We start from the raw sequence: 26,283 nt of genomic DNA on the forward strand, positions 1-26,283 counted from the left end.
AACTTTTTTCGTAAGGGATGGCACAACAACACGGGTGTGCCAGGGGAGGGGTTTATCATTGTGCCACATGTTCACTAGAATAGAGCTATCTAATAAATCTGCCTAGCATTTTTACACATGATCCTAAGCATGTTTGGATGTTAATTGCTAAATTAACTGAGGAACCACTCCTGTGTGGAAGCACCTGTTCTCAATATACAGTATCCCACATTCACTCAACTGGTTCCATTATTTTGGCATTTAGGATTTTCATTTGTAGCATTACGTGGTGATTTCCATCTATCCACGTTGCAGAGATCAGCACAGCAGAGCCGCAGGAAAACGTGTGGCAAGCAGGAATTTGCCCCCAGCACCTTTGGTTCAGTTGAAGAAAAAATATTGACACAAAAGTGTTGAAAAGGAGGGACAAAGTACTGTTGTTTAGACTGCTTTGCCTCATGCTTTGTCAACTCGTGCACAATTAATCTGATCAGCTATAGCCTACCGATAACAACCACAGCTGCAGGTAGCCTAGAGAAACCCTATGCGCTCTGACCCACTCTGGCCAGGGGAAACGAAGCGGTAACGTCATGTATTCATAGCCTAAGCTATGTACTGCATTTATAGCCTAAAATAGGCCTATTTATTTGTGTTAAGAGACCATGTGAATGTTATCAAATGTTGTTTATGTTCAAAACTTCGGGTGGCTAGGCTGTCTAGACCTTATCAATCCAAAATGATTGACTGGAATTAATAAATCAACACAATAGTGATGACATACTGTATGAGTAACTTTTTAATTACAGATGCAAAGGCCTACACAGATGATATACATACGTCTATATACATAATATATATCTAGCTAGTTTTTTTATGCGTCAAACCTCTCATCGGGGACCCCTAGATGTTTTACAATTTTGTTTTTGCCCTGAACTAGTTCACCTGATTCACCTTATCAAGGGCTTGGTCAGTGGCGCCCACATTTAAAAAATAAATAAAAATGCATGTTATTTTGGCATTAATGTGTCACATATCAGTTTGCAAACAATGTAAAAAAAATAATATAGAATTGAGTTAATAAAGCCGCATACAAACATGGTCTCTTTTTTGTTTTCTTGAGTAACATGCTGACCAGACCAGACACGTCGCGTGCGCGAGCGTCGCAAAATAAATTTAGAAATCCATGTTATTCAATTATTGCACACACTCTGCTTGCGGGTGCCAACGAGCGTCTGCGACACCAAGGGCTAAAATAGATGTCTTTCCTATTTCTGACGCAGATCGCGCTCCAAGTCCTGCCTCTCCCATCTCCTCATTGGTTTATAGAAGCAGGTACCCACGTGCCATGTCCTTATTGGTTTATAGAAGCAGGTACCCACGTGCCATCTCCTCATTGGTTATACCCACGTGGGTGATAGAAAGACAAACTGTTTTGCCGATAAGGTGGTAATACAATGAAAGTTTAGATGTGATCACCATATAATTTAAACAATGAAAAAGCCTGGAAGGAGGAGAAATGACTAGAAACGATTCGGTTGGCCGTTTTATGTGTGGATTAATTGTCGGAGTAGAGATCCTTGTGCATTTCAGGTAAAATAACAACTCAATGTTTATATCCCAGGACAAATTAGCTAGCAACAGCAAGCTAGCTAAATAGGACAAATTAACGTTAGCTAGCAAGTGCAAGCTAACTAGCTAAATTACCATACATGTTTAATGCTTTTCGACCTGTCCCCAAATTAATGTCATTGGTTCAGAGTTTGTTTTGATATTTTAACCTGCGTGTCGTGATCGCGTTTGGTGTGGGGGGGAAAAATAAATTTATTCACGATAGCGCACGATGGCGCACGCGCGCAGCCGGTTTGGGCAAGGTGTAAGGCAGCTCCAAAATGCAGGTGTTTCAGCCTAGCTCTGTGCTTTCTGTGGTGGTGGGGCAAGCCAGCAGAAAATACGGAGCGGTGCGCCGTGATTGGCTCAGTGTTCTGTCACTCATGGGGACACTACGTCACCGCCAAGTCTAAGAGTAGAGCTAGAAAATTCAAACCTCTTGGGTACTGCCATAGAGTTATATTAGAAGTGCCCATCCAAGAAGGCTCAAGGTCATTGGCCACAGATAAAACAACTTCAAATCATGTTTTATCTACAGCAGATTTGATTGGGCTGATCATGTTAACATCATACTTTCAAGATCTTAGCTTGCAGTCATCATCATGAATCGAATCGACAATCTACTGACAAATCCTTTTTATCCTTGTCATGTGAAGGGAAATAATGAAGAGAAAGTGTCGATAAAACATATGGGTGCTCATCGGCTATTGGACATAAACATTACACAACAACTTGGACATCGCAAATTCAACAATGAGTGGTTTGGAAGGAATCAGTGGCTAACTGCAAGATTTGCAAAGCAATCAGCCTGCTATTCAGTGGAGTGGCTGTGTGGTTCCAAGTCTAAGATTAAGGGTCTCTTTTCCTAGTTTAAAATTATAAACATTGGCCATGCTGTCAATGAAGCTCAAAACAACCGTTAACTCGGAACTGCAAAATCGGACTTTAGTAAATTCAAGACAGCTGGGACCTCGGGAAAAACGAGCTACGACTGGGAAAATACGTTTTGAACTTTCATCCAACTCAGAATTGTAAATCCGGAAGTCGGACCTCTTTCTAGAGCTACGGCCTGAATATCACTGACGTCATCATGATTCAACCTTTCCCCCCCCCCAAGTTACCAGTTGTCTTGAAAGCACCATAAATCCAGAGAATGGCAGACTTTGATGACAGTTTGATGACAACATTTTCCCACAAAGGACTGCCGTGCCACCTTCCTGAGCACAGCACAAAAAGGTGAGTCCAAAAATGTATGCTTCTGCATAAATTATGTAATATACCAGGGAGATATGTTTTATTTATTTAACCTTTCTTTAACTATTTTCAATGACGGCCTGAGAACGGCAGATTTCTACCTTGTCAGCTCGGGGATTCGAACTTGCAACCTTTCGGTTACTAGTCCAACGCTCTAAACGCTAGGCTACCGCCCCAATGTATACTGTACTGTATACTGAAAGTAATACTAAGTGTACATTGTGTAGTGAGCTGTTAGTAGCCCATGTGAAACACCCTAATAATTTGGTCTATTTTCACCTCTTAATTTCGCCTAATGTTCTGACTTGGTGGTGCACATGTAGCCTATAACCTGTTTTTGAGAAATGTAATGATCGAATATTGTAAGAGCTTTCATTGTCTGCTTATATGCCCCCTTTATTTATCCTACGGTTCTGACTTGGTGTACAGGGAGAACACTAAGAACGGCCCATATTATGAATTCTGTCACTGTACATTTCAAAAGTGCTGAACAAATAGTTATACGTTCGTCCTAGCTCGCTCATTAATGCCTCTTATCCGCATGTCGTCCCCTTATGCCATAGTTTGTACATCTCAATTGTCATTAGAAACCACATTTGCTTAAGCAAGTCAGCCATAACAGCTATGTTTTTTTGAAAGGCAGTAAATGAGGCTGAATGAACTGTTTCGCTGCCAGACATGGCTCCGCTGATAGCCAGGTGTAGCAGTGGTAAGGTGTTGGGACAGCTTTATGTAGGCCCTAACAGTTTGTGGGCACCGTTTGTCACCGTTATAGCGCAAATTGTTTTAGTGTTGTGGCTTTGCTGGCATGCACCCCCCACACACACACATATCTCAACATTTAGACTTAGTATCACGAAATGTTAAGAGTGCATCTCGAACATTTTTAAATAGCTTCCACATTCAAAGAAATGTCGGTAGCTGAATGGGCTTCCATAGAAATATCTTCTTGTTGGGCAGCCTTTAGATTTTTTTATTTCAAATTTTCCCCAATTTAACACGCAATGTGTCAAGCCAAACGCTTCTTCATGAACAATCTTCTTAAAAGTTACAGGATGCATGAATATTCTTATTGTAAATTACAGGATGCAAATGATGCCGCATGTGTCGCAACTGTAAGGCATTTTCTCTTTTGTCCACCAGTGGTGGACTGGATTCTCCTCCCCACACATCACTTCATAGAGACCGCCGCTGCTGCCACCACCACCAACACCACAGCGCCGATGTTATAATAGGTGGACTGGATAACAATCTCTCTCGCCTTATTGGACATTGGATTTGAAAGACAGCTTTCAGCCATTTTATCGCTGGTAAACTGTCGCTCTTTCTATCCTTTTTCATTTTGAACAATGACTTCATGAAGTAGGTTACTGTACAAAAGCTAAATCGGCGAGGTTTGGATAAGAGAACAGTGATTTATTGACGCCTGTTTTCGTACTCAATTCTAGCATGTGCCACGTGACGACAGGGACACACGAGTATGGGCATTAGACGCGGGTAAATACACTGGTAAGCGTTTTCACCTATTTACATGGTTGATCAGTTTACTGCATGTTAAGCTATTTGATTTAAACCGCTTCTATTATTTTCCTGGATTTACACGCAGTAGTCTGATTAAGTTAGTCTCATTCCTAAGCCCCCCTCTTAAATCTCCTGATGTTGCAAAGCTGTTAAATGTCCAGGAATTTATTTTAAATCACAAACATGAGGTCCAATGAAAGGTCCTATTGCTACATCGAATCTGAAATTACAAATTCACTGTAGCCCAAGGGATGATCGACGTCATTGTACAGATACAATGTTGTTGATGAGACACGTTCCTATCGTTGACATGTAGGGTGTGATTTTTTAAATCTTTATGTTGATACACATGGCTATCAAAAGAGGACGATGTACTACTGTAACAGCTAGTGACAGGTGCATCAGTTTACCAAAGAATACAGGAAACACAGTCAAGCCTGTCTGAGAGAGCGGAAGTTACTGTACATTCAACTGTTTCAGAGGATACTTACACACGTTCTATGTCTATAAATTCACTGACGTTCGTTATTAAAATAATTTAAGATAATGTTATAATGGATATTAGATACTGGTATAATGGACAATTTATCCAAATGATAGTACTGTGACTCAAATACAGTAGACTGCCTACAATGCAACCACATTCATTTTTTTTTAGAGGGTTCCTGAATCTGCACTGTTTGCAAGTCATATCTTAAAATTGCCTACCATTTTTGAATGATGCGTTTAGTGTGCAAATTCAATTGAAGGAAAGACTCATGATTGCGATGTCCCTTAGTAGGGCAATGTTAATAGGTCATTTCAATCAAATGTGTTCAGTAGTTCCCTGGAATATTGACTTGTCATTTTAGGTATGTTTTAAAATAACTTTTAGCTTTCTATGCCTTTCCACTCTCAAGTAACACTTCATTATGTTGGTTTGTTGTCCTTACTGTACCATACCACAGAAAACAGTACTGAAATTACTGTCAGAAATAGCACTAAGAGTAGTACACCGTAGTTTCCTGATTGGGTTTGTAGTTCGAAAGCCTAATCAATATCATGCTGTATTCATAATCTGCTAGTAGGGTTGAATGGCGGGAACATGATTACTGGGATTTACCACCTAAAACCACTCCCTTTTCCCGGGATAAATAACTGAGAAACCGGTAAATGATAATAAATTATTTATATAAACAGCATGGAGTGAAATGGAACTGTTAAATTATATGCAATGTCTAAATGTGGCTTCTCTATGGCCTCTGCATGATGAATCACCAACGCTCAGGGTGGGGACAGACCATATCAGATTGGAGCGTAGTTCACAATGTATGTCGATCTATCTCATCATGTGAACTTTTTTTTATTTTCTTGTGACAGGTAGGCCTACATTTCCTACATCTAACTTTCAGGGGTCACCTTATTTTTCTAAAAGATAAAGATATATTTTTGTAAAGATATAAAACATTAAAAAAATTGCAGCTGCAGAGTTTTAAAACATTTCTCGAATATTGTTGCTTTAAATCAGTGCACGCCGAGCAGTCTCTCGCAGTCTTTCTCTCTCGTCATCAATTCCATTGAAATTGATAATCCTGTTCTAGATTGCTATATAGATGTTCTAGCCTAACCTTCAGGGAATGCAGTCAATGCAGTATTAGCCTTATATTTATCTAATTAATGGTGGGAATACAGTAGCGGTGTGTGGGTAAAATCACTGGGGAAGCCAAAGAAAAGCCATATTACAACCTTTGTGTTGTGATCGTTACATTGTTTGCTCTTATAACCTTTTAAATGATATCCCTTGCGACCGTGATTTATAGGCCTAAAGGCACAGACAATAAGACACAATGGCAGAATACATTCAACCACACCTTTTGGTTTTATCACAAAACTAGATGGCAACCTCTGTCCAGCGAAGTCCACAAAGCATATTGCATGTACAGTAACAGACAGTTACATGACTTACAGCATGGTCAAGCAAGTTCATGTTTCCATTTTTGGACCACTAAACAACTATTGATTTAGAACCACAAAGAGTTACCGCAAGTCACAAAAATATATAGAACTGTCATCAAGGCAAAGGGTGGCTACTTTGAAGAATCTCAAATATATTTTGATTTGTTTAACAATTTTTGTTTACAATATGATTCCACGTGTGTATTTCATAGTTTTGATGTCTTCACTATTATTCTACAATGTAGAAAATAGTCAAAATAAAGAAACCCTTGAACGAGTAGGTGTGTCCAAACTGTTGACTGGTACTGTATGTGTATTGGATAACGACACAATCATTTGGCCTTTTTTGGGCTCATTACAAGTCTTTAATGTAGGGCTCATAAAATGTATGTAATGTATGGCTCATTAGGCGCAGGTAGCATCAGACTTGAATTTTCAATCAAAGCTCTAATCAAATCCAGACAAAGGCCTATTTACAGTATATGCTTTTGAATGGCTCTTACAGTTTTACCAGATTACCTGGGAGAAAAGTGATTTATTCTAGGGATGGAACATTTGTAAAATACTGGGAAAATATTCAACCCTATCTGCTAGTGACTGAAGCCTGTCAAGTCTCCTGTAATTCTATTTGGTAAAAAATCTTATTTGAATCAGTGAATGTTGTTCCCATCTGCTTGAGCATTCATTACTGCTTCTTGCAGAGAAAGTAGGAATCCAAAGCTTGGCGAACACTTCACACATGAATGATGAGTACTCAAGTGCTTATGACAGGATAGACAAAAGGATACAAGAGAGATTTTGATCAGACTAGCCAGATCTCTCTGGAGTCTGGACCTCCACTAAACTATTTATTTTCAGTACAGAGGTCAATGTTTCTATTTGGGGCACACTTTGGATTATAAAGGACTTGTTTGCCTTTTCTTTTCACATTTCTTTGTTGGCGTGAAAATGAATTAGAGGAATAATTCAGAATTCTAATCAAATTTTTGTATTAAATACATGTATTAACTGCAGAAATATACACATTTTACAGGAACTGACTTGAAGTCTTTTTTTCACATTGCAGTCAGCCTTGGGCAGTGTTAATTACACCTAGATTTCACACTATGCTGCTATTGTGTACTGTACGTGATGGGTTTCCATGGCAGCATCAACCAGAATGTCACTGACAAATGGAAAGGGTTTGGATGTATTGCAACATCTTGCTTTCAATTCGGTTGCAGTATCAAATAGTAGTTTTGGGATTGAAGAGTAGAGGGACCCTGGAGGATTAAAGGCACTGTTCAAATCTGCTCATTGACCAAGCTTAGTGATAGATAAAGGATTTCATCTCAGCAGAATATGTCCATGAATCACCCTATTTTGCTCCTTGGTTACAAGCTGTCATAGCAACAGTATGCCACCTTTTCTTGGAGGCCGTTAAAGCATGTTACTCTATTTTGAAGAACCTGTAAGAATTTGATTGAGCGGCTGCTTTTGGAGACTCGTGCTATGAAACAACAGAAATCCTTGTTGGCTGAAAATACTACATACTGTAATGCAAGTCAAGTTCTAAGTCAAGAACTTGATCAATTTATATGACTCCTACCGAGGGTAAGCTGTCTCTGTGGACAACATTAATGTCTCGATCTCTGTGAGAGGTAACTTTATCGACCACACGGCCATCATTACACAACAGAGTCATGGCCATTAGCCGAGCTAAGATTTCTCTCCTCTCGTCTCCAGTGGGCTTTCATCTTAGGAGATGACAGGTGGACACATTTGGGAAGATTGGAGCCTGTGATCCTGCAGTCTAAAGACACCATGGAGCAAGGCTTCAGCTTCAGCACACTGGTGAGTCTTGTTAGTCGGGGGTAAAGGCGTCTGTTTGCTTCCCATCCTAAACAGTTCGTGCATATATTATGACATTTTGTGACGTTTTTGTTCCCGTTGGTCTTCAGCAAGGTTTTTTTTCGGCTGTTCATGCTCACAATTTTTTGTTGTTGTTGTTGAGGCAACCCGAAGTCTGGTGATTGGTCAACAGTAGGGATTCTTCAAATAAGTGTTTGTTGTCATTCAATGAGAGACGACTCGCTTTCATGCACATTTTTTCCACTGTGAAATACTGCAACAAACATCTTAGCTGTAAAATTACTACAACTTCTTCGGAACGAACGTCAATTAATTACAGATTTTTTTGAGTACATTTTTGAGGAAGTGTTAACTGGCTATGGCATCTCAAGAGGGACAAACGGTACTATTGCCGCGCTTTTCAATTTTTTCAAGCGATTGTCCTTTAAGGGAGTATGCGAGGCACATACGTTCACTTCACCTAGCCGAGTTCTGCTAGGCGCAAACTGAACCTAGTGTGCACGCCTTAAGGGGTTAGAGGTGAAGTGGGGAGAGATGGGCTGTGTGTGGGTGGGGTAGGTGGGAGGTGACGGGGGGAGTGATGGGCTGTGTGTGGAGTGGGATAGGTGGGAGGTGAGTAAGGTTGATGGACTGTGTGTGGAGTGGGAGAGGTGGGAGGTGACAGGGGGAGTGATGGGCTGTGTGTGGAGTGGGGTAGGTGGGAGGTGAGTAAGGTTGATGGGCTGTGTGTGGAGTGGGAGAGGTGGGAGGTGACAGGGGGAGTGATGGAGTTGGGTAGGTGGGAGGTGACGGGGGGAGTGATGGGCTGTGTGTGGAGTGGGGTAGGTGGGAGGTGAGTAAGGTTGATGGGCTGTGTGTGGAGTGGGAGAGGTGGGAGGTGACGGGGGGAGTGATGGGCTGTGTGTGGAGTGGGAGAGGTGGGAGGTGAGTAAGGTTGATGGACTGTGTGTGGAGTGGGAGAGGTGGGAGGTGAGTAAGGTTGATGGACTGTGTGTGGAGTGGGAGAGGTGGGAGGTGAGTAAGGTTGATGGACTGTGTGTGGAGTGGGAGAGGTGGGAGGTGACGGGGGAGTGATGGGCTGTGTGTGGAGTGGGAGAGGTGGGAGGTGACGGGGGAGTGATGGGCTGTGTGTGGAGTGGGGTAGGTGGGAGGTGACTGGGGGAGTGATGGGCTGTGTGTGGAGTGGGAGAGGTGGGAGGTGACAGGGGGAGTGATGGGCTGTGTGTGGAGTGGGAGAGGTGGGAGGTGAGTAAGGTTGATGGGCTGTGTGTGGAGTGGGAGAGGTGGGAGGTGAGTTGAGTTCACTTGTCTTTGGGAAATGTAGGAATCAAGGTGAGTATAGGAAGGTGGGTGGAAAGCTGGAGTGAATGGGTGTCCTCTGTGTAGAAGCAGATGATGTGGGTGGGCTGCATTGATTTCTTCTGTAGAGTGGGAATGGGTTAGTGGGCTGGGGATCCATGCCAACGGTTTCCCCTGACTCACTCCCATTAGTATTCAGCTGCTCTGTCAGACTCATCCCTCCATCCTGGGGTGGGAGAAAGGGATAGAGCGGATGTTTGCCTCTTTACACTTCCTCTGCTCATGAATAGATGATTAGACAAAGGAGATGCTATCATCGAGCCCTCCAACGAGAGAACTCCTGCCTGCTTCAACTGTCGCTGCCGAAAGGATGTCTTAATCTGATCCTTCATCGAGAGTACAATCATTTCCCCCGCAGTCTTCATCACTACCCCCTGCAGAGTCCAGTGGAGTCTTGATAAGACTCCCACGTCAATAGTAACCTCAAAGAACTCTGAGGCAGCAGTGTCCCGTGTGTACTGTGCTGTTTTCATTAGTGTGGTGCAGGACTGATCAGGCTAGTGTGTACTAGCATAGCGTCGTCCGTTCTACCTATGAATGCTTCCGATCAGCAACCCCCCCCTCCATCCCCCGCCTGTTTTGGCCGACCTGACCTAGTGAGGGATGACAGTGGTGATGTTGTCTGGTCACGTGACCGCCTGGGGAGGGCTGGGAGGCTGCTGAGGGAGACGGCTCATGCTGATCCTAGCCGTTGCTATTTCAGTTGATGCTACAGTAGTACTGCTGCTAGGGGTGATAGTGTTGCTGTGTCAGGCTGTTAGCCTTAGGGTTTTTCTGCCCATGTAGACACTGGTTCTGATGCAATGTTAGTGATAAATGTGTTGTTTTGGTCCCTGAGGTGTAGGAAGAGGTGTGCTAGTGCTGACAGGGCTGTCCTCTCCATGCTTAGTCAAATCCTAACCTTATCCATTGGAAGGAAAATGCCAAACTACCACGTCTATTATGCTCTTCTATACTCCGATGCGTGGGGTTACATTGACTGCTAAGTTGACCTCTGTTACACTTTGAACTCTGACCCTGGTGACCTCTGACCCCCAACAGAAGAAGCTGGCGGCCGAGCCGGACCACACCGACGTGAGCCTAACGGCGGCGGAGCGCGTGCTGGCCCTCAGCAAGATGGGCTGCAGCGTGGAGATCAACGAGGAGATCACGCCACGCCGCTACTTCCGCTCCGGCGTGGAGATGGAGCGCATGGCCGCCGTGTACCTGGAGGAGGGCAGCTTGGAGAACGCCTACGTCCTATACAACAAGTTCATCACGTGAGGAGAGAGCGTACCCACTGGGCACACACTGGTGGAAACAACGTTGTTTCCACGTCATTTCAATTAAATGACATTGAACCAACGTGGAATAGATGTTGAATTGACAATTGTTGCAGACTAGTTTAGGGCCTGTGATAGTGGAATACTAACATACCTATGTCCAATGTACTAATGGCAGTTCAAGTACTTGATTGATGAATAATACAAATACAAATGTTTTCGTCACATGCGCTGAATACAACCGGTGTAGACTTTACTGTGAAATGCTTACTTACGAGCCCTTTCCCAACGATGCAATAATAATAATAATGGTAACACAAGGATACACAAGATACATAAAATACACAAGAAGGAAGCTATATACAGACAGTAGCAGTACCATATCAATGTGTGGGGGTACGAGGTAATTGAGGTCGATATGTACCTAATAGGCAGGGGTTAAGTGACTAGGGTACAGGATTAATAATAGTAGCAGTAAAAATAAGTCTTCATAAACTATAATCTGTCTAACCATCTCTCTGTTGTGTCAGTCTGTTTGTAGAGAAACTCCCCAGCCATCGAGACTACCGGGAGTGCAGCGTGCCAGAGAAGCAGGTGATAATGAAGGTAAACCCTTGTCCTGCTGTGTTGGGGGACCCCCATGGTGCTAAACCCTTGGGCTGCTGTGTTGGGGGACCCCCGTGGTGCTAAACCCTTGGCCTGCTGTGTTGGGGGGACCCCCGTGGTGTTAAACCCTTGGCCTGCTGTGTTGGGGGGACCCCCGTGGTGCTAAACCCTTGGCCTGCTGTGTTGGGGGACCCCCATGGTGCTAAACCCTTGGCCTGCTGTGTTGGGGGGACCCCCGTGGTGCTAAACCCTTGGCCTGCTGTGTTGGGGGACCCCCGTGGTGCTAAACCCTTGGCCTGCTGTGTTGGGGGGACCCCCGTGGTGCTCAGACCTGCAGAGAGCTCATTAACCTGGCTGGAGGGATGGAGAGAGGGGTGAAGGGGTAGAGGGATGGAGAGAGGGAGGGATGGAGAGAGGGGTGGTAGGGATGGAGAGAGAGGGGTGAAGGGATGGAGAGAGGGGTGAAGGGGTTGAGGGATGGAGAGAGGGAGGGATGGGGAGAGGGATGGAGAGAGGGGTGAAGGGATGGAGAGAGGGCCCTGTCTGCCTGAGTGATAGGCTACTTAGTGGTCTGCTTTGATTTAAGTGAGGTATGTTTATGGTAAGCGAAGCAAGGTCAGCTCAGGGACAGCACCAGTCTAGAAAAGGCGATAGATGACCTTCTGATGACTAACAGTAGAAACGACACTATAATCTATTAAGAGCTTTGAAATGGTAGGTTAATGGCTTGTCATTTTTCTTTTCTCAAAGTAGTGATTCAGCCCACTTGGACTGACCGTTTAAGCTGCAAATTCCCACTGCTAATGGAAGAAAGTGTTTCCCTGCCGGCACTCACACAGATGACCTTGTCCCGTTTATCTGTTGAATGTTATTCTCAGAAATTGCAAGATGTCGCATTTCCGCGCAAAGATCAATTGAGGAAGCTCCTCCATGAGAAGTTCAACAAGGAACACGCAGCATATCTAATGAGTCAGGTAAGGTTTAGCACCCAAACCTTTCATTACATTCAGACAGATTATTTTGGAAGCTGGCTGGATACCCTGTTCGTGCTAGTGTGCAACACCTGTTCATATTATTTGGATCCCTTTTTGACGAATGGGAATACTTCAATGCAGCAAGTTTATAGTTGTATTGATGAGAAGTGGTTTGGAGAAAGATCACCTATATCAACAAATGGTACGAACATTGAAATGGCACAGATTGTGTGTGTGTGTGTGTGTGCGTGCGCACAGAGCCAGGCCGTGGTGGTGGATGGCTGTGGCCAGCAGCTGCAGAGGACGTCTCTGGTAGAGCAGGAGAGACTGAGGGTGGCTCAGCTGCGCAGGATGCAGATGGAGGCGGAGCAGTTCCGCTACTTCGAGGACCAACTGCGCAGACAGGAGCTGGCCAATCGCAGAGACGAGGCGGTCGCCAAAGTGCCTGAACAAACGGACGGGTCCTGCCTGTCCCACTCCTCCAAGAACCATGTTCGTCTCGACCCAAACCGCAATCAACCTTCTCTCCCCAGCAGCAAGCCAGCAGCTACACTGGCTGGCGGACATAGTGAGTGTCCTGCTTCCATTACGATGGAACATCTAGGCTCTATATTTTAGATTGAATGGTTGTTACTCAAACAATCCATTAGTTAGGTAATATGGGGAAGTAAACAATGAGTTACATTAATAGTTACTGTGTATATTTTAGCTGGCTAGTATAATAACTGTTGATGTATTTGTAGTCTGTATATGTGCTGCATGAGTCACATGGTTGGACATCCTGTTATTGTAGTTCAACAGTGTGTGTGTGTGTGTGTGTGTGTGTGTGTGTGTGTGTGTGTGTGTGTGTGTGTGTGTGTGTGTGTGTGTGTGTGTGTGTGTGTGTGTGTGTGTGTGTGTGTGTGTGTGTGTGTGTGTGTGTGTGTGTGTGTGTGTGTGTGTCCGTGTGTGTGTCCGTGTGTGTGTGTGTGTCCGTGTGTGTCCGTCCGCGCGTCTGTACAGCTCAACTGGTTGAGGGCCTGAGGCGGGTCGTCATTCCGAGAGACCTGACCTACAAGTTCTTGCTGCTAGCCGACAGCAACACAGCCAGGGGCATAGAGACATGTGGGGTCCTCTGTGGAAAACTGGTAAGACATGCTCTTCCATCAAATATACTGTACGCAAACATTTATCTCTAAACTGCCAGTTTATTGGGGAAAGTCAAACATCCCAGTTTACTATGTCTAACCGTACAACAGGAGTCACCATTTGTAATCATGTCCTCTGCAAACGATAGTTCTGTGAGCGAGGAGGAGGGAGGTTGCCAATGTAAGGTGTTCAAAGTTCAAGAATAGTATTTGAAGTTGCTTGTACTCCCTACATTATTTGCTATCTTATGATGTAAGTGCCTGCTCCAGATTGCTATGTGTAGGTGGGTGTGCCAAATCCTGCACAATAGCAATAACAGTACTTCAGTGTCACCAGACTTATGAACCATTATTAGCAACTGTTGTGCATTTGTAATGAATTAGCTCATAAGCTGTTATAAATGCACTTCTAATCCCGTCTGAGGGCATTCATGGGAAGTGTTACCTTTTGTCTCTTCCAGACTCAAAATGAGTTTCTGCTGACCCATGTGGTGGTTCCCAAGCAGTCAGCTGGCCCAGACTACTGTGATATGGAGAACGTAGAGGAGCTCTTCAGTTTCCAGGACCACCACAGTCTGCTGACTCTGGGCTGGATCCATGTGAGTGTACACCACCCCCCCCCCCCCCCCAATCTTATATTTATACAGCCCTTTTTACAACAGCAGTTGTCATAAAGTGCCTATATAGAAACCCAGCCTTAAACCCCAGAGAGAAAGCAATGCAGATGTAGAGGCATGTTGGCTAGGAAAAACTCCTTAGAAAGGCAGGAACCTAGGAAGAAACCTAGAGGAACCAGGCTCTGAGGGGTGGCCAGTCCTCTTCTGGCTGTGCTGGGGAGAGATTAGCAGAGGCTGAGCTTTTATTTGCATAATATCACCATAGAAACCAGGCCCTCTGGATCAGATGTCACAGTTATTCATAGCCCTACCAGTCACCTTCAGATAATGCATTGTAGATTCTGTACCCCTTCAATATAAACCTTGGATTTATGGTTTACATCCCCTAACATGGGAGTTGTACAGGGGAGGAACACAGTGAAATGTACAGATGTAGGATTTTAATTTGAGCCAGTTTGCTACAGCAGGAAAATTATCCTGCAGCAACCGGAAATATGAATAATTACGTGGATTATAATGAATGAAAATGGTTGCATTTAGCATTTTTTGTTATGGCAAATCAAGTGTAAATTACAAACTTTAGAAGCCTTTTAGAAACTCATACACTACAAGTTTACATTTCCTGCTGTGCAGTAACAAGAGTGATCAAATTAAGATCCTACATCTGTAGTTCCACCGATTTTTGGGGAATAAACATCAAATGTAATTCACCTATCAGAAAATGAGCTTTTTGACGCAGTTCCATTATCTCTTCTGCTGGTTGCTCTCTTCTCCTCTGCCCTTAGACCCACCCCACCCAGACGGCCTTCCTGTCCAGTGTAGACCTGCATACACACGGCTCCTACCAGCTCATGCTGCCTGAAGCCATCGCCATCGTCTGCTCGCCCAAACACAACGAGTGAGTCTCTGTCCGCTAGAATGAGTAGGCCTGCTGACGCTAAAGAAAACCAATCCACTAAGACATGCAACGTGGACGGTAGTCAAATAGTTTATTCAGTAACGAGCAATGTTCCAGGGAGTTAGAAATGCGTGATGTAGAACGGACATGACGATTCTCTGTGACGTGGAACAATGAGTCGTGTCAGTTCTATACTCAACGTCTCTATCTGGTTCTCTAAATGTTCCAACCCACTGAACGAGCCTCGGGTGTAAGCTCAGCTCTCAGATGACTAACCTATGTTGGCTTTAAGGTTGCTTAGCTGGAAGACTATTTACTTTTACTAGACAGACTTTCTTTGGCCATGAGAGCGTCGTGTAGACGAGGCCTGTGGTATGTATTTTGCAGTACGGGGGTGTTCAGACTCACCAGCTCTGGCATGGGGGAAGTGGCCCGCTGCAGACTGAAGGGCTTTCACCCACACTCCAAGGACCCGCCGCTCTTCAGCGTAAGTCATACACACAGACATCCTCTCAGCACTGTCACGAATAGAGCTTGTATGTGTTCACATTTCCTTCTATTGTTAGTTGTGCTTCTCCACGGTGAGTTGACCTGAACAGTTAAACGAGGCTTTTCTAATTTCAGATCTGTAGGCATGTTGTTATAAAGGACTTGAAAACAACCGTGCTGGACCTCAGGTGACAGAGAGGGGAAGGGAAGACACTCACCCCCCCCCCTCCTCCTCCTCACCATCACAAACTGGATCTCCTATTTATATCTTTGTTTACAATGAAGGCTTTTGTATTTATTTTTTAAAAAGGACGTACTGTCAATTGAAACTGCTTTGCAACACATGGTGATGAATTGTTCTAATGGTGTCGTTTTATCAACCCTTTATCCTAAAGTATGTTTTTTTTTGATAGCTTAACATGTCAATTTGGCAGAGTGGATTTTTTTTGAGCCAGATTTGATGTGGAATTCTCCAGAGAGAACTACTTTAGCATGCAGGCCTGCTGTAAATGGCCTGAGGTGTTTCAGTTTGAGAACTGGTTAAAGTGTGTGCACTTATGTGTTATGTGAATGATAGTCTCCCATGAAGGTATCCTTACCATTTAACTTTCCTGGAACAGGACACAATGGAAAAGACTTGTAAAACACGATTATACAGCATTTGCACAATTGATTACATGCAGAGATTTGACGAACAAATAAAAAGAGATTGATTTCTTAAATATAAAATGGACTGGATTTAATTGTGATGGCTCTGTGGTTTAGGAAGTTGTTTTGTTGTCTTAGTTATAATTCATGACTTTTGGCCAGTTGGATGTTAGCCTTGACATTTTTGCATTATTTGTGAGTCTTGATTTATTTTGAAGTGTTGACCAAAAAACAGAAAATAGAACCATAACTTAAATATTCCTAAAAGTAGCCTGTCGAGGTGGCATGTCTTGTGTGGGGAGGAACAAACCAAAGTGCTCAGAGAATTTGGAAGCAAAGAAACCTTAGGCGCCTTAAAGTAACAGTAGCTTTTTGCCATTCAAGGGCCTTGACTACACAGAGCTCAGGTAGCGGCTCACTTTCCACGCCCATGAAGCATTTAAGTAGCCTGGTTCCAGACCTGTTTGTGCTCTCATCATTGTTTGGGTTGCCAATGACCATTTGAAGTTAACGAAACACCACAAACATATCTGGGACCAGGCTAGCCTTTAAGCACACCTCCCTGTAGAAAATTGAGCTCTCCTTCTTTCACCTTTGGCAGAAGTGGGCGTGAGGGGAAAAGAGCTTGTCACACCCCCTCACAGCAGTCCTGATAATGGCTTTGTCTTTCATTTGACTTTATATCAGTACTACAGTGTGTTGTTGGACTGTTGCTACAGTGTGATTAGCTGTCCCAGTGGCGCTGTAGGAACATGCTCTGTTGTAGTGGCTTTGTGTTTAGAAATGGGAAAGACAACCAGTCAATGCTGTGACTCTACCACACTTTTCCACTGTCATTTTGGTAATAAAACACATACTGCTTTATCTTCTTGTCCAAGTTGTTGTTTAACTGCGCGGCGTGTTTTTCCAAATGTAGTTGTTCTGCTTTCCCCTCCCCAAATTAACAGAACCATGTTTTTATATATAATTTTATATTGTAAACATTTGCTTTTTGGTCTTCATTTAAGGTTAAGGTTAGGCATTAGGGTTAGCAGTGTGCTTAAGGTTAGGTTGAAAATCAGATTTTTATGACTGGCTGTGCCAGCTTGTGACCACTCTGAAGAGCTGCCTCCAGAATAAGATTCATGACATTAAACGCTAACCCGCTGAAAATGTGGCTAGATGCGACAGTAGTCATAGTAATTATATTCTAAACCCTTGTAATCTAAATGTATGAGCCAGACAGAGTTCCTTGTATGAGAGCTTTATTCCTTCCTTGGGTGTTCGTTCATGTTTACATGGATCTTAACAAACCGTCAGATTGTTAAAGCTTTCAGCAGTGATCTGAGCCATGCGAGAGACCTGGCCACATCCAGGGATATGATGTACTGAACAAAGTGAACACAAGAGGGAGAATGCGAGCTCTGTGGAACAGATTCAGCTTCTTTGCTTCTATAGCCATCGCTGGAATCTACATACATACATACATTGCCCTAGGAATGTCCCCAAAGTTTTACACCAGCTGCACGTTCAAGCTTTATTCTTTGAAAGGTACACGACCAACCACATAACATTCACGCAGGGGTGGGCAGTGCAAAGACAGAAACACACAAGGTTAAATGGGGTACACATTCACAGTTTACAGGCAATAGAACGAGAGCAGAGTTTGGGGCAGGAGGGACGGAGTGGGCTGGGGGTGGGGTGGTTCTGGGCCTTGTTTAGAAGCACTTGCGATGCACAATGGAAGGGCCGGCCTCGTCGTACTCCTGCTTGCTGATCCACATCTGCTGGAAGGTGGAGAGGGAGGCCAGGATGGAGCCGCCGATCCAGACCGAGTACTTCCTCTCAGGTGGGGCGATAATCTGGTAACACAAGATAACATTTAATATACTGAATGAGGAAATCCCATATGTGTAGTAAATAGTACACCAAAGCTTCGTGAGACAATATCAGTGACATTCAGATTGGGCCTCAACAACTTGCATGACATTTTGAAACACTTATCAAGACAATGATTTCTATTCATAGAAACCAGGTCAAAACTGGAAAGGATAATTGCGTCAATGTTGAAATGGGACAATATCATTACTGGAGGTGAATGGAAAAAATATACCATTACAGTTATGAGGACTACCATATTGAATAAATTCAAATCACTGTATAGCATCTCACTATGACATGCAAGTTAACTCTGTCAGTAGCATCTCACTGGCATGCAAGTTAACTCTATGTTCTATGTTAGTAGCATCAACACACCTTGATCTTCATGGTACTGGGGGCCAGGGCTGTGATCTCCTTCTGCATTCTGTCTGCGATGCCAGGGTACATGGTGGTACCTCCTGACAGGACGTTGTTGGCGTACAGGTCCTTACGAATGTCAATGTCACACTTCATGATGCTGTTGTAAGTGGTTTCATGTATACCGGCAGACTCCATACCTGGAGAGAAATCAGAGGAAATCACGCTGAGTCACAGGGGACAGTGGGGAGAATAGATATTTGTTTCAAACTGTTGAGAGAAAGGCAAATGGAGAGAGTGGAAAGAGGTAAAGAAGGAGTGAGGGATTACCGATGAAGGAGGGCTGGAAGAGGGTTTCCGGGCAGCGGAACCTCTCGTTGCCGATGGTGATGACCTGACCGTCGGGCAGCTCATAGCTCTTCTCCAGAGAGGAGGAGGTGGCAGCGGTGGCCATCTCATTCTCAAAGTCCAGGGCGACGTAGCACAACTTTTCTTTGATGTCACGAACAATTTCTCTCTCAGCTAGAGAGAGGAGAATAAGGGTGAGGTCAGAACAAGAACTTAGATTGATTTGTAGTTTGGCAGAACAACACTTCTGTGTCTGCATAGGCCTCTGCTTAAAAGTCATGCACTGTACGGTATGTGTCATCAGAGTTTATAGCATCCCAGAGTTTCTACTGACCTGTGGTGACGAATGAGTAGCCCCGCTCGGTCAGAATCTTCATGAGGTAGTCAGTGAGATCACGGCCAGCCAGGTCCAGGCGCATGATGGCGTGAGGCAGGGCATAACCCTCATATATGGGGACATTGTGGGTGACACCATCACCAGAGTCAAGGACAATACCTGTGGAGGTTTAGGAGAACACAGGTTTAGGAGGACACAGGTTTGGGAGGACACAGGTTTAGGAGGACACAGGTTTAGGAGAACACAGGTTTAGGAGGACACAGGTTTGGGAGGACACAGGTTTGGGAGGACACAGGTTTGGGAGGACATAGGTTTGGGAGGACACAGGTTTGGGAGGACATAGGTTTGGGAGGACACAGGTTTGGGAGGACACAAGTTTGAGAGGACACAAGTTTGAGAGGACACAAGTTTGAGAGGACACAGGTTTGGGTGGTATAGGAGGACACCATTTTGGGATGACACAGGTTAGGGAGGACAGGCTTGGGAGAAAAAAGTTTTGGGAGGACAGTTTTGGGAGTAAACAAGTTTGGGCTCAGTGGGACTGAATGGTCAGTGTAAAATGAGGCTGGTTTTGACTAGTGTCCTATACTGACCTGTTGTGCGCCCAGAGGCATAAAGTGACAGCACGGCCTGGATAGCTACGTACATGGCTGGAACGTTGAAGGTCTCGAACATAATCTAGAGCAGGAGCATTTGTTTAGGTTACAGTGTTATTTTCCACACTAACATTATGACAGTGAGCATTTTAATTCTAATTGCACCAATCATACACTCAGCATCATGTAACAAATTCCTACTGTTTATATTAGGTGTATTACACAGTCTTGAAAGGCTGGGTTGAAGATATACATTGGAACAAGTACTAGTTGTGGTGTATGTAGTCATCACTTTCTTGATGTCTACAGTAGAATAGTTCTTGATGTCTATAGTATTCACTCTGGTATGCAATCTGGTTTCCGCTCAGGTTATGGATGTGTTAATGCAACCTTAAAGGTTCTCAATGATGTCACCATTGCCCTTGATTCTAAGCAATGTTGTGCTGCTATTTTTATTGACTTGGCCAAAGATTTTGATACGGTAGACCATTACATTCTTGTGGGCCGGCTAAGGAGTATTGGTCTCTGAGGGGTCTTTGGCCTGGTTTGCTAACTATCTCTCTCAAAGAGTGCAGTGTATAAAGTCAGAAAATCGGCTGTCTCAGCCACTGTCTGTCACCAAGGGAGTACCCCAAGGCTCGATCCTAGGCCCCACGCTCTTCTCAATTTGCATCTACAATGTAGCTCAGGCAGTAGGAAGCTCTCTCATCCATTTATGTGCAGATGATACAGTCTTATACTCAGCTGGCCCCTCCCCGGATTCTGTGTTAAATGCTCTACAACAAAGCTTTCTTAGTGTCCAACAAGCTTTCTCTACACTTGACCTTTGTTTTGGAGGTGTTCAGAACAAGGTTATGTGGTTTGTTAAGAAAAATTCCCCTCTCCCCGCAGGTGTGATTACTACCTCTGAGGGTTTAGAGCTTGAGGTAGTCACCTCATACAAGTACTTGGGAGCATGGCTAGATGCTACACTGTCCTTCTCTCAGCACATATCAAAGCTGCAGGCTAAAGTTAAATCTAGACTTGGTTACCTCTATCGTAATCACTCCTCTTTCACCCCAGCTGCCAAACTAACCCTGATTCAGATTACCTTCCTACCCATGCTAGATTACGGAGAAATAATTCATAGATTGGCAGATAAGGGTGCTCTCGAGCAGATACATGTTCTTTACCATTCGGCCATCAGATTTGCCACCAATGCTCCTTATAGGACACATCACTGCACTCTATACTCCTCTGTCAACTGGTCATCTCTGTATACCCGTCACAAGACCCACTGGTTGATGCTTATTTATAAAACCCTCTTAGGCCTCACTCCCCCCTATCTGAGATATCTACTGCAGCCCTCATCCTCCACATACAACACCCGTTCTGCCAGTCACATTCTGTTAAAGGTCCCCAAAGCACAGACATCCCTGGGTCGCTCCTCTTTTCAGTTCGCTGCAGCTAGAGACTGGAACGAGCTGCAACAAACACTCAAACTGGACAGTTTTATCTCAATCTCTTAACTCAAAGACTCAGTCATGGACACTCTTAATGACAGCTGTGGCTGCTTTGCGTGATGTATTGTTGTCTCTATCTTCTTTCCCTTTGTGCTGTTGTCTGTGCTCAATAATGTTGTACCATGTTTTGTGCCGCAACCATGTTGTGTTGCTACCATGTTGTTGTCATGTTGTGTTGCTACCATGTTGTTGTCACGTTGTGTTGCTACCATGCTGTGTTGTCATGTGTTTCTGCCTTACTATGTTCTTGTCTTAGGTCTCTCTTTATGTAGTGTTGTGTTGTCTGTCTTGTCATGATGTGTCTTTTGTCCTATATTTATATGTTATTTATTTATTAATCCCAGCCCCCGTCTCTGCAGGAGGCCTTTTGCCTTTTGGTCGGTCGTCATTGTAAATAAAAATGTGTTCTTAACTGACTTGCCTAGTTAAATAAAGGTTAAATAAAAAAATCACCTGCGTCATCTTCTCCCTGTTGGCTTTGGGATTGAGGGGGGCCTCTGTCAGCAGGGTGGGGTGTTCCTCAGGAGCTACACGGAGCTCGTTGTAGAAGGAGTGATGCCAGATCTGCCAATCATCGACAATAATTAGCATAACATCGCTGAACATGTCTGGGGTCTCTTTAGCTAACTCCTCGTTCTGTTATCATGTAACAGTTCTGAGAATAGATCCTGGATCTAAATGCCCCTGGATAAATCCCAAAGTGCCACCCGGGGAGTTGTGTTGGCTGAGGCTACTTTTGAGTGCCATGATGGAAAATCACAAAGTACATCAAATTCCATGTTAGTGTGTCACTGTTTTCCAATTATATTGTTTTAAAATCGTCTGAATCCTGAGTCTGTGTCATTGTTGGATAGGGTGTGGTAGGGTTGTGTGGTAGGATGGGGTAGGGTAGTGTGTGGTAGGGTAGGGTAGTGTGGTAGGATGGGGTGGTGTAGCGTGTGGCAGAGTAGGGTGTGGTAGGGTAGGATGGGGTGAGGTAGGGTAGGGTGGGATGAGGTAAGGTGTGGTAGGGTGGGGTGGGGTGAGGTAGGGTGTGATAGGGTAGGGTGGGGTGGGATGAGGTAAGGTGTGGTAGGGTAGTGTGGTAGAGTGGGGTGGTGTAGCGTGTGGTAGGGTGTGGTAGGGTGGGGTGAGGTAGGGTCTGGTGTGGTAGGGTGTGGTAGGGTAGGGTGGGGTGGGATGAGGTAAGGTGTGGTAGGGTATGGTGTAGTAGGGTATGGTAGGGTGTGGTAGGGTAGGGTGAGGTAGGTTAGGGTGAGGTAGGGCGTGGTAGGGTAGGGTGGGGTAAGGTAGGGTGCGGTAGGGTGGGGTGAGGTAGGGTGTGGTAGGGTATGGTAGGGTGTGGTAGGGTAGGGTGTGGTAGGGTAGGGTGGGGTGTGGTAGGCTTACTTTTTCCATGTCATCCCAGTTTGTGATGATGCCGTGTTCGATGGGGTACTTCAGGGTCAGAATACCTCTTTTGCTCTGCGCCTCGTCACCCACATAACTGTCTTTCTGTCCCATGCCCACCATCACACCCTGGGGAGAGAAACCGGCTGCTCAGAAGCACACTCACCACACTGTAAAGTGGATGCCATTGCTAGCACTGAAATTCAACAAATAGGCCTTGCTGTGTTGAGTCTTAAACCATGATGGGTAAATAAAATCAAAAAATGATGCTTTAAATTAAGAATATACCAAGGACCATGAAAGACTACGGACAAAAAAGTGGATGCATTCTCATCACCCAATCAGAAGTTACATCCAGCCTGTCTTTTAATGAACGAATGGTGGCTCACCTGATGTCTGGGACGGCCCACGATGGAGGGGAATACTGCTCTCGGGGCGTCGTCCCCGGCAAAGCCTGCCTTGCACAGACCGGAGCCATTGTCACACACAAGGGCGGTGCTCTCTTCATCGTCACACATTGTCAATTCTTTGCTTTACGTTCCTTACTCCGACTGGAGACAATCACTGCAGGGGCAACAGAGAGAAAAGTGTGTTAACATCTTCAGAGTGATAGATTTGATTCACCCTTCTGAGGTGAATTCATAAAAAACGTAAACCATAAAATGTTTAAACTGGTGTGGCAAGTATTTACGTTAATTCATTCAGGAATACATGGCTCAGGCAAATCCACTGGACTACCAAAGTGTGAAGAAAGGATGAGGCTATTCCTATTGAAAGTGAAAAAGTCAATTTGGAAAGTTGACCTGTGCTTAGAGTATAATATAAATACAGTCCACCAAAATCCTATGAAGCACATTGTTATATAATGTTATAATACTGTAAACATTTAACATTAATAGCAAAGCATATATGCTTAAGATCAAAACTCCCCATAGGAGTTATCCTAAAACACTCTTTAGTTAAGGTTAGGGTTGAACTCCAGTCTCTAATGAATGGATGCAGCACCCTGGGAAAACTTCCTAATTAGGAAATGATGCAGAGTCATGTCTGTCTTTGGACTGGACTGTGCAAACCTCACTCCCTCTCTCTCTCTGGCCCTGCCTATCTACAATCGTTTACAAAAAAGGATAGAAAAAAAGACGGGATGGGAGGGAGAGAGGGGGGGAGAAAGAGAGAGAGGGAGAGAGAGAGAGGGAGAGAGAGAGGGCAGTAGATTCCAGCAGAACCATATTTAGTCATAAACCTTCAGAATAAAGGATTTCCTAAGCTTTCCAGCAGAGGGTACCATGAGCAGCTATGATGGAGTTCAGTGCTGAAAGTTGACCAGTGTTGAACTGTCCAATAACATGACAGAGGCCCCTGTATGCATCCAGCCATTATCCCCTTTGCACATTTCAAAACCTTTACTCATTTCAAAACTGTGTACGATGTTTTCAAAAACTTCCAAACTGTTCCCAAGAGACCTTACAACCTATCAACCTGACTTTCCCCAAGAGACTTTACAACCTATCAACCTGACTTTCCCCAAGAGACCTTACAACCTATCAACCTGACTTTCCCCAAGAGACCTTACAACCTATCAACCTGACTTTCCCCAAGAGACCTTACAACCTATCAACCTGACTTTCCCCAAGAGACCTTACAACCTATCAAACTGACTTTCCCCAAGAGACTTTACAACCTATCAACCTGACTTTCCCCAAGAGACTTTACAACCTATCAACCTGACTTTCCCCAAGAGACCTTACAAGAATTTGAGACTGTTTCTATTGCATTATGGGACTTATGGCAACAGATGTCTAATATCATAATCAACCAGCTGAAAAAATTATGCATAATAGGTAGCTTAGCATATACCAGAATATCAACAAGACAGTTCTAGCATTTACTACTGTGACATTCTACCACACTGTTTCAAGCAAGTTACAGCATTAGCAGCAACACTAACTTCTTCAACCACAAGTTCTTAATAAACCACAACACCACCAGGCTTAGGATCTCATCTACTGTGACACTTAATACCCACAACAGACCCCAGTGACTTAGCTGTGAGATGTCTAAACACCTGTCTTTCATTAACATGCGCCTGTGAGATCAGCCAAAGCTCATCAAGCCTAATGAGCCTGGTTTAAATTGATTGAGAAGCAGTCTGCACTGTAAGGTGCTGACCCCTGCGGTTGACTCAGACTAGCAGATTAGCAGCTGACAATTTAGCAGTTGTTGACTTGAGGCAGTCGGGCAGACAGGAAGGCAGGAGTAGAGGAGAGCAGAGGAGAGCGGAGTGGAGAAGTGGAGAGCAAAGGAGAGCAGAGGAGAGCAGAACAGAGCGGAGAAGAGGAGAACAGAGCGGAGGAGATGAGAGCAGAGGAGAATGTGCAGAGGAGTGGAGAGGATAAAAGAGGGTACACTTAAGAAAAAAGATTATATCTAGAACCTGAAAGGGTTCTTCAGCTGTCCCCATAGGATAGCCCTTTGAAGAACTATTTTTGGTTCCAGATATAACCCTTTTGGCTCAAGGTAGAACCCTTTTGAATTCCATGTAGAACCCTTTACACAGAGGGTTATACAGCGATGCAAAAATAATTCTATCTGGAACCAAAAAGGGTTCTCCTATGGGGACAGCCAAAGAACCCTTTTGGAACCTTTTTTCTAAGCGTGTAGGAGAGGAGTAGGCAGGAGAGAGGACAACGAGGGGGTGAGAGGAGGAACAGGGAAGAGAGAGGAGGACAGGAGAGGTGAGGTGGTGGTCCACTTACCCTGACAGTGCTTGGCCGGGGTTTGCCGCTCAGGGATGGTGTGCCCTCTCACTGGCCTGGGGAGACTTTATGTAGCTCCCAGCCAGCCCCCATCCTGCACTTACCCCTCCCACATCCCAAACATGGAGCCGGGGCCGCACTCTCCCTGTCTGCCTCACTCAGCCAGAGCCTTATAGGGATGGCCGGGGAAAAACAGTCCAATCCAATTGCTTCTGCGGAGGGCCCAGTCACATCATTCAGGGCATTCCAGGGGCCTTTTTTTCTGTGAAAGGCAGGAGATCTCACCATGCTGGAACATAAACACACAGCACAGAGCTTGCAGGACTGCCCCCTGTGACAAACAAGCCCTCACACACACAGACAGTGGCATTCCCGTGTAGCAAGACCTCACACACAGACAGTGGCATTCCCGTGTAGCAAGCCCTAACACACAGACAGTGGCATTCCCGTGTAGCAATCCCTCACACACACAAAGAGTGGCATTCCCGTGTAGCAATCCCTCACACACACAGACAGTGGCATTCCCATGTAGCAATCCCTCCCACACACAGACAGTGGCATTCCCGTGTAGCAATACCTCACACACACACAGACAGTGGCATTCCCGTGTAGCAAGCCTTCACACACAGACAGTGGCATTCCCGTGTAGCAAGCCTTCACACACAGACAGTGGCATTCCCGTGTAGCAATCCCTCACACACACAGACAGTGGCATACCCGTGTAGCAATCCCTCACACACACAGACAGTGGCATTCCCATGTAGCAAACCTTCACACACACAGTGGCATTCCCGTGTAGCAAGCCTTCACACACAGACAGTGGCATTCCCGTGTAGCAATCCCTCACACACACAGACAGTGACATTCCCGTGTAGCAATCCCTCACACACACAGACAGTGACATTCCCGTGTAGCAATCCCTCACACACACACAGACAGTGGCATTCCCGTGTAGCAAGCCCTCACAAACACATAGTGACATTCCCGTGTAGCAAGCCTTCACACAGACA

At 44.8% G+C, this 26,283-nt stretch overlaps 2 protein-coding genes across 4 annotated transcripts; one reads left to right on the plus strand and one right to left on the minus strand.

Moving 5' to 3' along the window:
* The first annotated feature begins 3,993 nt into the window (after nucleotides 1-3,993).
* On the plus strand, nucleotides 3,994-16,992 carry LOC139570109 (AMSH-like protease). 3 transcript variants are annotated; one of them, XM_071391663.1, is made up of 12 exons: nucleotides 3,994-4,151; nucleotides 4,290-4,350; nucleotides 8,023-8,130; nucleotides 10,549-10,766; nucleotides 11,300-11,375; nucleotides 12,254-12,349; nucleotides 12,608-12,917; nucleotides 13,352-13,476; nucleotides 13,938-14,075; nucleotides 14,879-14,991; nucleotides 15,379-15,478; nucleotides 15,616-16,992. In XM_071391663.1, the coding sequence occupies exons 3-12, from the start codon at nucleotides 8,101-8,103 to the stop codon at nucleotides 15,670-15,672; spliced, it is 1,263 nt and encodes a 420-aa protein (XP_071247764.1). In that variant the 5' UTR covers nucleotides 3,994-4,151; nucleotides 4,290-4,350; nucleotides 8,023-8,100; the 3' UTR covers nucleotides 15,673-16,992. The 3 variants fall into 3 exon arrangements, with proteins under 3 accessions (XP_071247764.1, XP_071247765.1, XP_071247762.1); XM_071391664.1 differs by lacking the exon at nucleotides 8,023-8,130 and having other exon boundaries at nucleotides 4,017-4,151; XM_071391661.1 differs by lacking the exon at nucleotides 3,994-4,151 and having other exon boundaries at nucleotides 4,176-4,350.
* Nucleotides 16,993-17,355: 363 nt separating this feature from the next.
* On the minus strand, nucleotides 17,356-25,405 carry LOC139570110 (actin, aortic smooth muscle-like). The gene is made up of 9 exons (XM_071391665.1): nucleotides 25,274-25,405; nucleotides 22,907-23,081; nucleotides 22,518-22,646; nucleotides 21,582-21,692; nucleotides 19,624-19,708; nucleotides 19,028-19,189; nucleotides 18,676-18,867; nucleotides 18,364-18,545; nucleotides 17,356-17,969 (listed from the first exon to the last, which is right to left on the minus strand). The coding sequence occupies exons 2-9, from the start codon at nucleotides 23,033-23,035 to the stop codon at nucleotides 17,826-17,828; spliced, it is 1,134 nt and encodes a 377-aa protein (XP_071247766.1). The 5' UTR covers nucleotides 23,036-23,081; nucleotides 25,274-25,405; the 3' UTR covers nucleotides 17,356-17,825.
* Nucleotides 25,406-26,283: the final 878 nt, after the last annotated feature.

This window comes from Salvelinus alpinus, chromosome 3, assembly GCF_045679555.1.
Source record: "Salvelinus alpinus chromosome 3, SLU_Salpinus.1, whole genome shotgun sequence".
In the NCBI taxonomy this organism is placed as follows: Eukaryota; Metazoa; Chordata; class Actinopteri; order Salmoniformes; family Salmonidae; genus Salvelinus; species Salvelinus alpinus.